This window comes from Ascaphus truei, chromosome 8, assembly GCF_040206685.1.
Source record: "Ascaphus truei isolate aAscTru1 chromosome 8, aAscTru1.hap1, whole genome shotgun sequence".
NCBI classification, from domain to species: Eukaryota; Metazoa; Chordata; class Amphibia; order Anura; family Ascaphidae; genus Ascaphus; species Ascaphus truei.
The window spans coordinates 104,027,796-104,040,720 of NC_134490.1; the positions used below are offsets into that span (position 1 = coordinate 104,027,796).

A 12,925-nucleotide genomic window follows, 5' to 3' on the forward strand; every position below is an offset into this window, starting at 1 on the left:
AACCAATAGAAACATATCCGTGCATATATAAATCACACTACTTTCAATGGGATCTCCCCCGCATACCTAAGCCTTGAGAAAGCGTTTCATCCGCGAAACACGCGCGTCGGCACCCGTCACGTGCACGAGCGCGGTCAGTACTGACGTGGCAGCTTTCTACCTCGCAGAGTGAGCAGCTGCCAGACCGCACGCGTTCACTTCCCTTCTAAACTGGGCTGGAGTTTTGTGTGGTAACTCGGGAGCATATGGTGGGGGTAGGGCTTGCTTGCTCTCATACACAGAGTCTGTTTAGTGGCACGAGCGTCCCTGATGGTGGAAGCACATTCATGAATATGTGCACAGGCATACCCATAGCCACACCGTCTATAGGGACCAGGTAGCCACTGTATTACTTACTTCTTCATGTTAGCTAGCCCTCTATCACCAGGACCTCATGAGCTGTTTAATGGGTGGTGTTTAGGGTAATGTATTCACACCAAGTGAGGTGTATGATTATTTACCTACGTTTGCAGCAGTACAGTACCTGATAGGTGAGCACATATATTTATTTGTGCACAGCTATATTCTATTGCCTTACTATTCAGGAATCTGTTATCTGCTCTATGCTCTCATTCCTCTTAAACCCCTACACTGCCTGGGGACCTATCTGTTACCTCAGACAGGTTTGCAGCCCCCACCCTTGCTCGTACCTAAGCAACCACATCCAGGGAATATTGCACATCAGCTCCCTTGGAACATTTGATCTAATTCACCTCATTTGTTCCTATTAACTCATAACCCGGAGTGTCATACACGCTCATCCTAGGGTTAATATATATGTGTGTCCTTTGTTGAATTTTAATACCCATTATTTTAATCAGTTTAGCATTAAATATTATTTTTAATATTATCACATTACTTTGTTTGAGGGTATTGAGTGCTACAAGTGGGTTCTTGCTTCTTTGCTGTTTACCTACTCTATTACCCATAAGCACCCTACCCCTTTACACTTATCTATTACTTAGCTGAAGCGGGGTTCACCTTGATAGAACCTTAATGTACAGGTTATTAAGAATTTATATTAGTGTTAGGACCCTTGAGACGTGGTCTGCCTTGGATGGGCTCAAGGGCTTACAACACTTTGGCCAAAGAGTTAAACTAAAGGACCATTTTATTCAAAAGATATCTATATATATATATTTAGGCACTGTACCGTGCATCTGTGTCATTGGATGTAGCACTGAGCTCTGTCTGTGTTTCATGTTCGTTCTCTGGTTTTAAATATATATTGCCATGCTCAGTAGCACTCCTCTTTGACACTTATACGCATATATATGTTGTGGTTATTTTGGGGGTTCAATATGAGCTTATAGGGATCCTGTATATTTAGAAATATAGGTTCACAAGACAAGAACCTGTATATCTGTAAAGTATACTTGATTATGTGCAGGTTGCTTGGTGTATTGCAGGTACTGAGCCTCTGTGATTCTTTATTGAGATGGTGCTCAAGCTCAAAGATACAGAGTTTCCAGACCTTAGCTCACAAAATGTCACCAAATTAACAGATATAGCGGTAGAAGTCTGTAGACATGATGCTTATACAGTACTTGTGTCTCAAAGTGCTGAGAATGTTGGATCCTTTGAGTTCCTTACTACAGTATAGCTCTACTTAGAAGACAATGGATTCCCACGCCCCTGCTCACATAAATGTTACCAGAGAAACAGGTGCAGGAAGTTGTACCTGTAGATCTGTATTGTAAACTGGTGACAGATAGTATTGAAGCAATCCTGTAAGTGGAGTATCAAATTGCTGACTTATAGAACTCCATACTATATAGTATACAGTATCTTGGTATATATTGAGTGAACTACCAGTTAGGATCACATAGAATCAGTGTCAGAGCGTTGTGCTTCCCACGAACAAAAACTCCAAAACGCTCTGACTAGACATGGCACCCGACCTCTCCGATAAGCCTGCGCACCAAGGAGTGATGCTAGACGTACCCTATATACGTTTCACCTGTTAGGCTTTATTGTGGTGATTATATTATTGCTCAATGCCATTTTGCTTTGTGACCACCGTCTTTTTTGTGGCCACTACTCATACTCTCTGCAACTAAGAAACTAACCAGTAGCGATTCGTTATCTAATTAGAGTACTGGCTGCTAGTTTCTGGTCAGAGAACTATTCCACATTTATTGCCACTTATATTCTGATTTCTGCCACGTGCAGTTTTTTGCATTAAACATAGTACCAGTGCTAACCAAACTGTGAGGCATTGTATCTGGTACAGTTTTTTGATGCTGTTTACTGAGGACCACATAACTTACTGTACATGACACCCTGTGCCAGACCCTCGAGGTGTTCTCTCTGCAGCTGACCGTATAACCCATTGATCAGCTGGTACAGTCATTTGCTGTTGCTCACCGATGTGCATTTGCTGTTGCTCACTGATGTGAACGCTTTTTATTTCTTTGCTACACCGTGTTTATTGTATCATGTTATGAAATCATACCATTGTTTTTATTTTTACAATTATTCATCTATCAGTTTGAAGGGTTCTATTTTTCCCTTTCAGTATCAAGGCTCCACTCATTAGGGTCTTACACATCGATTTAAACCATTACCTATAGGTTTTTAGTGTGCATATAACCGGGGTCTATGTTATCTCTCCCTCCATCTGGAGGTGTGAGATACCATCTGTTTTCTATTGTGTATCTTTCCCCCTTGTGCACCCATCTATTTCTCCACTGAGGCAGTGCAGGTACTGTATCACCTTTTGTTGTTTATTTGAGGATGAGGGCTGAGATGTAAAGGGGGCAGCATTGTTGAGATTTTTATAAGTCATTACTAGGGTTTTAAATTGAATTCTAGAGCTATGGGAATCCAGTGTGGGGATATGCGGAGTGGAGCAGCGGTAGTGGAGCGGTGAGTGAGGTATATGCATTTTGGATGGATTGGAGTAGGGATAGGCGAACAGAGTACCTTGTGCGACCACCATTCGGCATTTGTAAAGATTCTTCTAATGCACCGACCTCTAGCATCATCAAGATATTTACAATGTGGAAAAACAGTGTGTTTAGGGGCGTGTCTATAGCTTTACCCTGCCATAGCAATTTAAAAAAAACACATACTACATTTTACATAATTAATTAATGTTCACACCTATTTTTGTGCCCACCCGGCTAGTGGTTAAATATTCTCTAATGCAATAGATTAGCCGCATACAATTATGACAACAATTACAAGTAATTATTGCATTGAAACATAAATTAGAGTTAAGCGCACTGCTTATGTTATATATTACAAAGGAGCATGCTGCAGCATGCAGGTGTGAATTCATAAAACTGCTATATGTATGACGTCACATAAAAAACCATCATACATACGACGCACATTTTACATATGTATGTACTACTTATTACAGCTAAACTTTCGATGCACAGAAATGTTTAAATATTATCTTGGAATAAGGTAGATGCTGCACACCATACAAAATTGGTAAATGAAAGTAATAAGTTAGTGGTGCTCCTGCGCGTGAGTGGAAGCTGCAGAAACTCCAGCAGTACAGTACATGAAGATGGGCAATGCAAAGCACAACGGATTTGTCAATAATCTCATTTATTTTAAGCCAGAAACATCACAACGTTTCGACCTTGTGATCTTTATCAAGTGAACTGAAGTTGTGATGTTGTGATGTTTCTAGCTTAAAATAAATTAGATTATTGACAAATCCGTTATGCTTTGCGTTGCCCATCTTAAAATATTATCTTGGTACATACAGTAGGCCACCAGGTGAATTATGTATCAAAAGTCTCCCAGCTGCAAAATAGGGGTAAAACTGGACAAAAAAACTGCACTTGATTTAAACAAAATATCCATGGGAAGCAATGGATTTTTTTGCTTTGATAAAATTTGGTGCAGTTATGTAGATCAAGTTATACAAAACAAAAAAAAAAGTAGGAGGAACTGCCCTTTAATGTTAAAGGTATAACTGTATCCCTTGTGTCATCAGGTAGAGGATGAGCTTGTGGCACTTCAGAAGAAGCTGAAAGGAACAGAAGATGAATTAGATAAATACTCTGAAGCACTGAAGGATGCTCAGGAGAAACTGGAACAAGCTGATAAGAAGGCAACTGATGTAAGTCTTCCCAATGAGTGAATATATTGTGAACGTTCATATGTCAGAGATAAAACTCGAGAAGTAAATTAATTTATGTTCCATAATAAGCAGATAAACCAAATTGTGCATATTGGAGTCTGTCACATAATTCTTTCTGGATAATACATATAACAAAATGAATTGTGATATTTTTGAGTATTGAATTGGGAGGTTAACTCTTTCAGTGCCACAAACACTCCCACAATTCGTGATCGCATGGTCACGACATTACAGTGGTGATGTAAAAGGAAGAGGAGGGCCTGCACCTGTGGAATGGTGAACTTCATCTGCCCTTGTAAACGTGCAAAAAAGGCCTGTTGTTTGGTGAATGAGTGCGGGGCCTTGTGATATTAAGTGGATGTCATTAGGGCATGTAAGCGGCTGAGTGCTTTTTTCTTTCTAATCAAATATTCAGAAGTCAAGCACCATCTTACAAAGGTTTAACTCCTTAAATATTTGAGTCTGATTTTTTTTCAGTTCATTTTAGGTTTAACTATAATGCAAAGGGGACCTAAGAAACAATGCTTTGTTATCGTATGAAGTACCACTGACAAAAAAAGCAGTGAAAGGATTATTTATGCAAACTTGTCTAACTCACGAATAAGGTCACCCAACTATAAAGGTTATTTATCAGTCTCTTGGCTGCAAAACCAGAACAAACTAATACAAAAGCACTGCACCAGATTTATCAAAGAACATAATTCCATTGGATTCAAATGGAATGTTTTTTTGCAGTCGTAACATTTTGATAAATGACCCCCTACAAAAAAATTGTGAAGAAAAACCCTTAAGGCTGCGGTCACAGTCAGCACTGGAGCACGCAAGCCCGGTGGGGGGGAAGCGCATGCACAGCGCTGCACTGCGGTCATCGGAGAGAGGGAGCGTGGTGGGGTTTTTTCAGGGGCGTGGCCATGACCTCATGCGGCTGGTTCGCCCTCATTAGCTGAACCGCCGGCGGGGGCGTGGCCACGTCTCAGTCGCAAACTCTGAGCTCAAATTCCCCTGTCTCAGTGAAAAACTGTCGCGCACCGCTGGGGAAATGTGCGCGACAGGGTAGTAACCGGGACCGGACTGACTGGGGGGGCAGAGCTTAAACGCTTGGCGTGCACTGTAGAAGGTACAGGGGCCGTGGCCTAAGGCAGCGGTGCGTAAACTGGGAGGCGCATGATTATTTAGGGGGGCGCAGACTGCGTGCGGGGAAACCTGGAGGCAGGCAGAGCTGTGCACGGGCGGCAAAGCTACGTGCTGTTGCTTCTCTGTGCTGCCTGCCTGCTGTGGGGGCGGGGCCTTGCTGTGGGGGCGGGGCCTTGCTGTGGGGGTGGGGCCTTCCCTGCACACAGACAAGCCCTCCTCCTCTTGTCTGTTACACGCCCCAGTTTTCAGCAGCACACGGAGCAGGCTTAGTACTCCCCCCCCCCAAGGTGAAAGTGTGTGTGTGTGTGTCTATCTGTGTTGGTTGTGATATGAGTGTGTGTTGTGATATGAGTGTGTTGTGATTGAATGTGTGTGCTGTGTGTGTGTGGATGTTGTCTGTGTTGGTTGTGATTGAGTGTGTCTTGTCTGTGATTGTGTTTGTTGTGTCCGTGTTGTGATTGAGTGTGTGTGTGTGTGTGCTGTGTTGATTGTGATTGAGTGTGTGCTGTGTGTGGGTGTTGTGATTGAGTGTGTGTGTGTTGTCTGTGTTGGTTGTGATTGAGTGTGTGTGTTGTGTCTGTGTTGGTTGTGATTAATTGAGTGTGTGTGTGTGTGTGTGTGCTGTGTTGGTTGTGATTGAGTGTGTGCTGTGTGTGGGTGTTGTGATTGAGTGTGTGTGTGTTGTCTGTGTTGGTTGTGATTGAGTGTGTGCTGTGTGTGGGTGTTGTGTCTGTGTTGGTTGTGATTGAGTGTCTGCTGTGTGTGTAGGTGTTGTGTCTGTGTTAGTTGTGATTGAGTGTGTGTGTGTGTATTGTGTCTGTGTTGGTTGTGATTGTGTGTGCTGTGTGTGTGGGTGTTGTGATTTAGTGTGTGTGTGTGTTGTGTCTGTGTTGGTTGTGATTGAGTGTGCTGATTCTGTTGGTTGTGTCTGTGTGTGTGTTGTGATTGAGTGGGTGTTGTGATTGAGTGTTGTGTGTGTGTGTTGTGTCTGTGTTGGTTGTGATATGAATGTTGTCTGTGTGTGTTGTGATTTGAGTATGTGTGCGGTGTGTGTGTGGGTGTTGTCTGTGTTGGTTGTGATTGAGTGTATCTTGTCTGTGATTGTGTGTGTTGTGATTGTGTGTGTATGTTGTGTGTTGTGATTGAGTGTGTGTTGTGTTGGTTGTGATTGTGTGTGCTGTTTGTGTGGGTGTTTTGAGTGTGTGTGTCGTGTCTGTGCTGGTTGTGATTAATTGTGTGTGTAGTGTGTTGTGATTGTGTGTTGTGATTGTGTGTGGTGTTGTGTCTGTGTCGGTTGTGATTGAGTGTGTGTTGTGTGTGTGTGTTGTGATTGAGTGTGTGTGTTGTGTTGGTTGTTATTGTGTGTGTGTGTGTTGTGATTGAGTGTGTGTGTCGTGTCTGTGCTGGTTGTGATTGAGTGTGTGTGTTGTGATTGTGTGTGTAGTGTGTGTGTGTTGTGATTGTGTGTGGTGTTGTGTCTGTGTTAGTTGTGATTGAGTGTGTGTTGTGTGTGTTGTGATTGAGTGTGTGTGTTGGTTGTGATTGTGTGTGTGGGTGTTGTGATTGAGTGTGTGTTGTGTGGGTGTTGTGATTGAGTGTGTGTGTGTCTGTGTTGGTTGTGATTGAGTGTGTGCTGTGTGTTTTTTGTGTCTGTGTTGGTTGTGAATTGTGTGTGCTGTGTGTGGGGGTGTTGTGATTGAGCGTGTCTGTGTTGGTTGTGATTGAGTGTGTTGTGTGTATTGGTTGTGTCTGTGTGTGTGTTGTGATTGTGTCTCTGTGTTGTGATTGAGTGGGTGTTGTGTCTGTGTTGGTTGTGATTGAGTGTGTCTTGTCTGTGATTGTGTGTGTGTTGTGATTGAGTGTGTGTTGTTTGTGTGGGTCTTCTGAGTGTGTGCTGTTTCTGTGTTGGTTGTGATTGAGTGTGTGTGTTGTGATTGTGTGTGTAGTGTGTGTGTGTGTTGTGATACTGTGTTGTGATTGAGTGGGTGTTGTGTCTGTGTTGGTTGTGATTGAGTGTGTCTTGTCTGTGATTGTGTGTGTGTTGTGATTGAGTGTGTGTTGTTTGTGTGGGTCTTCTGAGTGTGTGCTGTTTCTGTGTTGGTTGTGATTGAGTGTGTGTGTTGTGATTGTGTGTGTAGTGTGTGTGTGTGTTGTGATACTGTGTTGTGATTGTGTGTGGTGTTGTGTCTGTGTTGGTTGTGATTGAGTGTGTTGTGTGTGTGTGTGTGTGTGTGTGTGTGTGTGTTGTGATTGTGTGGGTGTTGTGTCTGTGTTGGTTGTGATTATATGTGTTGTGTGTGCTGTGTGTGTGTGTGTGTGTGTGTGTGTGTGTGTGTTGTGATTGTGTGGGTGTTGTGTCTGTGTTGGTTGTGATTGAGTGTGTGTGCTGTGTGTTGTGTGTGCTGCGTGTGTTGATGTTGTGTCTGTGTTGGTTGTGATTGTGTGTTTGTTGTGTCTGTTGGCTGTCTGTGTGTGTGGTTTGATTGTGTCTCTGTGTTGTGATTGAGTGGGTGTTGTGTTTGTTTTGGTTGTGATTGAGTGTGTCTTGTCTGTGATTGTGTGTGTGTTGTGATTGAGTGGGTGTTGTGTCTGTGTTGGTTGTGATTGAGTGTGTGTGTTGTGATTGTGTATGTAGTGTGTGTGTTGTGATTGTGTGTGGTGTTTTGTCTGTTGGTTGTGATTGAGTATGTGTTGTGTGTACTGTGTGTGTGTGTGTTGTTTGTGTTGGTTGTGATTGAGTATGTGTTGTGTATTGTGTCTGTTGGTTGTGTCAGATTGTTGTGATTGTGTGTGTGTTGTGATTGTGTGTGTGTTGTGTGTTGTGTGCTGCGTGTGTTGATGTTGTGTCTGTGTTGGTTGTGATTGTGTGTTTGTTGTGTCTGTTGGCTGTCTGTGTGGTTTGATTGAGTGTGTGTGTTGGTTGTGTGTGTTGTGATTGTGTTTTGTGATTGAATGCAGCGGTGCAAAAACAGGGGGGGGCGCAAGATTATTTAGGGGGGCGCGTGTGCGAAACCTGGGTACGCGGCCGGAAGACGAAAAAGCTGTGCGCGGGCAGCCAGCCGAAGATGTGCGCGGGCGGGTGAACAGGATAGTGCAGGTGATAGCCACGTGATGGTGTGTGTGTGCGCACTCGCGGGGCTTCGGAGGTATGGGGGAGGAGCACACCCGAGCTCTGTGATGTCAAACGCCCCTCCTTCCGATGTCTGCCCTGCAATAGCGCTGTGTTGCTGCTCTCTTCCGCTGGCAACCTGCTTCACTGCGATCCCCTGCTCCCCTGCAAGTGAAAGGGTCGGCTGCCACTATATCAATCATACTATGAATGTATAGAAATAATTTTTAAAAAAAGTGAAAACACTTCCCCGCTCGCGCTTGCAAAATTATGCAGGACCCCCTGTGCTCATGCTTGGAAAGTTGGTGATGTCACCGCTCTCAGAGGCAACGTGGACGCAGCCTAATTTTGCAAAACGCGAGCTCTTGAAATATGTAAGTATTTAGACATCTTTGTATTTACATTGTATACCGTTTAATAAAGGTTTTTGTTTCTCCATGTGATTTTGATTACATCAGGCAGGTGGGGCCCGAGATATTTCATGGATAAAAAGGGGGATTCGGCATAAAAAGTTTGCTCACCCCTGCCTTAAGGAATAGGAAATCAGACATTTATAATATATAATAATTAAGATACATGGACTCAGAGAGGTCTGTGAAAGGGAAATACACCCTGTTCCTTCTTAATTACAGACTGTCTTTGCCTGAGCTAGTTCTGACTGCTGTACTACTGCTTTGTACTTTGCAAATCATGTAACTGGAAGTAAAGGCTGTGAAGCTAACAGTCAGGATAAAGTTTCCTGAAGGACCATAGACTGTCTTTGTTATCCTATCTTTGTGATATACGGTATAGACTTTTTATTGTTTTGCCACAATTAGGCTGTAGTAAAATTATTTTCATGAGATCACAGCTTCTGTCCAGCTGCTGATTACCCCTACAGGATCTCTCCCTATTAAAGATGGACTGGTCTAGCACTCCAATACAGTATATTCTCAATTTTTCAATGTGTTTATATTGTATTGTCTTTTAGAAGTAGCACTTCTGAAACTCACAGCAATCAAATATAACAGCTCAATTAAAAAAAGTATAAAGAGTAAATATACTGAAAAAATATTAATGTAAAAAAATAATGCATTAAAGTCCAAAAACCTCCATGTAAAACAAAGATAATAGCAATAACAAAGTGGGGGGATTTTCATATAAATGATTCCATAACACTATGGAAGAAACCACATTAACCCCTTGTACCAGGGTACACCACAGTCAGAGGGGTTAATATTATTAAAACTATACTACCTCCCCCTCTTGGTTACCCAAGTCATTAGTAACCACTCTCCCTGTGACAACTACCCCCAACACTCACCCCCTTTTACTCCAAACCCCCAATAAACATACCCCCCCCCCACACCGCTGTTGTCGAGACATATACATATATACATAGTTACATAGTTACATAGTTACATAGTAGATGAGGTTGAAAAAAGACATAGGTCCATCAAGTTCAACCTATGCTAAATTTAGACAACAGATACTTTATCCTATATCTATACTTACTTATTGATCCAGAGGAAGGCAAACAAAAAACCCCATTAAGGGGAAAAATTAATTCCTTCCTGACTCCAAGAATTGGCAATCGGATAAATCCCTGGATCCACATCCTTCCACATCCTGTATACTTATTTGGTATATCCCTGTATACCTTTCCCATCTAAAAAGATGTCCAATTTTTTTTGAACAAATCTATTGTATCTGCCATCAGTCTCCATGGGTAATGAATTCCACATTTTAACTGCCCTTACTGTCTAGAACCCTTTCCTTTGTTGCTGGTGAAATTTCCTTTCCTCCAACCTTAAGGGATGGCCTCGAGTCCTTAGTACTGCCCGTGGGATGAATAGTTATTTTGAAAGCTCCTTATATTGTCCCCTAGATGACAAATATCTATCACCCAAATGTAGCTTTTGGCCACTATAAGTAAAAAAAATAATACAATTGTCAGCCATTATTAATAAATACATTTTAAACACAAACCCATTGATTGTCACTCTGGCTACCTACGCCCTCTCAATGGGAGCTCACTGGACCAATCCCCAAAAAGGGACAATGCCCAATCATTAAAAAAAACTCATAACATTTATCCAAGGCTGGATGGTTGAAACATCATGGATTTTGCCAACCACAGTGATCTTGGTTGGCAAAATCCCTTATGTCATAAAAAAATAGAGAGAAGCACATGGTATAGCAAGCAATATGACTTGTTGCTGTGCCATGTGTCCCTATGAATCATCTTCTGCAATGACCCTAGCCACTATAAAAGACCAAGGCCCTCACAGAAGACCAGAAGTCTTTGAGGTGGCAGAAGATTAAAGAAGAAGATGAATGATGAATGATGAATAGCCCTGTTAGCCGAATGTAGCTAATATGGCTTTTGGCCACTATAAGTACAAAAAGGAGTCTAGCACCTGAATTGCGGGGATGAGCATGAGGAGCAGCAAAGGAGTGCGGGGATGAGCAGGAGGAGCAGCACAGGAGGAGTGCGGGGATGAGCAGGAGGAGCAGCACAGGAGGAGTGCGGGGAAGAGCAGGAGGAGAAGCACAGGAGGAGTGCGGGGATGAGCAGGAGAGCAGCACAGGGGGAGTGCAGGATGAGCAGGAGGACTGGGGGGGAAGAGCAGGAGGAGCAGCACAGGAGGAGGGCAGGGATGAGCAGCACAGGAGGAGTGCGGGGATGAGCAGGAGGAGCAGCACAGGGGGAGTGCAGGATGAGCAGGAGGAGTGTGGGGGAAGAGCAGGAGGAGCAGCACAGGAGGAGGGCAGGGATGAGCAGCACAGTAGGAGTGTGGGGATGAGCAGGAGGAGCAGCACAGGAGGAGTGCAGGGATGAGCAGGAGGAGCAGCACAGGAGGAGTGCGGGGGAAGAGCAGGAGGAGCAGCACAGGAGGAGTGCGGGGATGAGCAGAAGGAGCAGCACAGGAGAGCGGGGATTAGCAGGAGGAGCAGCACAGGAGGAGTGCGGGAGAAGAGCAGGAGGAGCAGCACAGGAGGAGTGCAGGGATGAGTAGGAGGAGCAGCACAGGAGGAGTGCGGGGAGGAGCAACACAGGAGGAGTAACACAGGAGGAGTGCAGGGATGAGCAGGAGGAGCAGCACAGGAGTACTGCGGGGATGAGTAGGAGGAGCAGCACAAGAGGACTGCAGGAATGGGCAGGAGGAGCAGCACAGGAGGAGTGCAAGGGAAGAGCAGGAGGAGCAGCACAGGAGGAGTACGGGGAGGAGCAGCACAGGAGGAGTGCGGGTAGGAGAAACACAGGAGGAGTGCAGGGATGAGCAGGAGGAGCAGCACAGGAAGAGTCAGGGAGGAGCAGCACAGGAGGAGTGTGGGGATGAGCAGGAGGAGCAACACAGGAGGAGTAAGGGAGGAGCAGCACAGGAGGAGTAGGGGAGAAGCAGCACAGGAGGAGTGTGGGGATGAGCAGGAGGAGCAGCACAGGAGGAGTCGGGGAGAAGCAGCACAGGAGGAGTGTGGGGATGAGCAGGAGGAGCAACACAGGAGGAGTAAGGGAGGAGCAGCACAGGAGGAGTAGGGTAGAAGCAGCACAGGAGGAGTAGGGGAGGAGCAGCACAGGAGGAGTAGGGGAGGAGCAGCACAGGAGTGCGGGGGAAGAGCAGGAGGAGCAGCACAGGAGGAGTGTGGGGATGAGCAGGGGGAGCAACACAGGAGGATTGCGGGGATGAGAAGGAGGATCAACACAGGAGGAGTGCGAGGATGAGCAGGGGGAGCAACACAGGAGGAATGCGGGGATGAGAAGGAGGAGCAACACAGGAGGAGTGTGGGGATGAGAAGGAGGAGCAACACAGGAGGAGTGTGGGGATGAGAAGGAGGAGCAACACAGGAGGAGTGTGGGGATGAGAAGGAGGAGCAACACAGGAGGAGTGCGAGGATGAGCAGGGGGAGCAACACAGGAGGAGTGTGGGGATGAGAAGGAGGAGCAACACAGGAGGAGTGTGGGGATGAGAAGGAGGAGCAACACAGGAGGAGTGTGGGGATGAGAAGGAGGAGCAACACAGGAGGAGTGTGGGGATGAGAAGGAGGAGCAACACAGGAGGAGTGTGGGGATGAGAAGGAGGAGCAACACAGGAGGAGTGTGGGGATGAGAAGGAGGAGCAACACAGGAGGAGTGTGGGGATGAGAAGGAGGAGCAACACAGGAGGAGTGTGGGGATGAGAAGGAGGAGCAACACAGGAGGAGTGTGGGGATGAGTGTTCCGACAATTAGTTTAAAAGCTTTCAAATGTCCCGGCTGCAGAGAAAAGGAAGCGGGTCAATAACAGCAAAAACTGAGCTACTGTGCCATGCTCTTAACAGCCCCTGTGCCTGTAAGCATCCCTGCTCCTCACAGCCTCTCCTGTTAGAAATGGTTCCTCTAGATACAGTGCTGTCTTAACAGCATTATAGGCCCCCGGGCAAAGCAGTGCACTGGCCCTGCCTACACAACCCCAGCCGTTAATTGCCTCCTGCAAATCCATTACAATATTCTGCTTCCATAACATTGCAAGCAATAAAAATGGCAACATTTCTCTTGCGAATGCAGACACGCAAACTCTC

General features: G+C 45.1%; 1 protein-coding gene across 1 annotated transcript in view; it reads left to right on the forward strand.

The window, feature by feature from the left end:
* Window positions 1-12,925, forward strand: part of LOC142502132 (tropomyosin alpha-1 chain-like) — a 218,963-nt gene that overhangs the window by 42,309 nt on the left and 163,729 nt on the right. Inside the window, exon 2 of the mRNA XM_075612991.1 lies at window positions 3,995-4,120. Coding sequence (XP_075469106.1) covers window positions 3,995-4,120 — 126 coding nt within the window. The remainder of the gene's footprint in view (window positions 1-3,994; window positions 4,121-12,925) is intronic.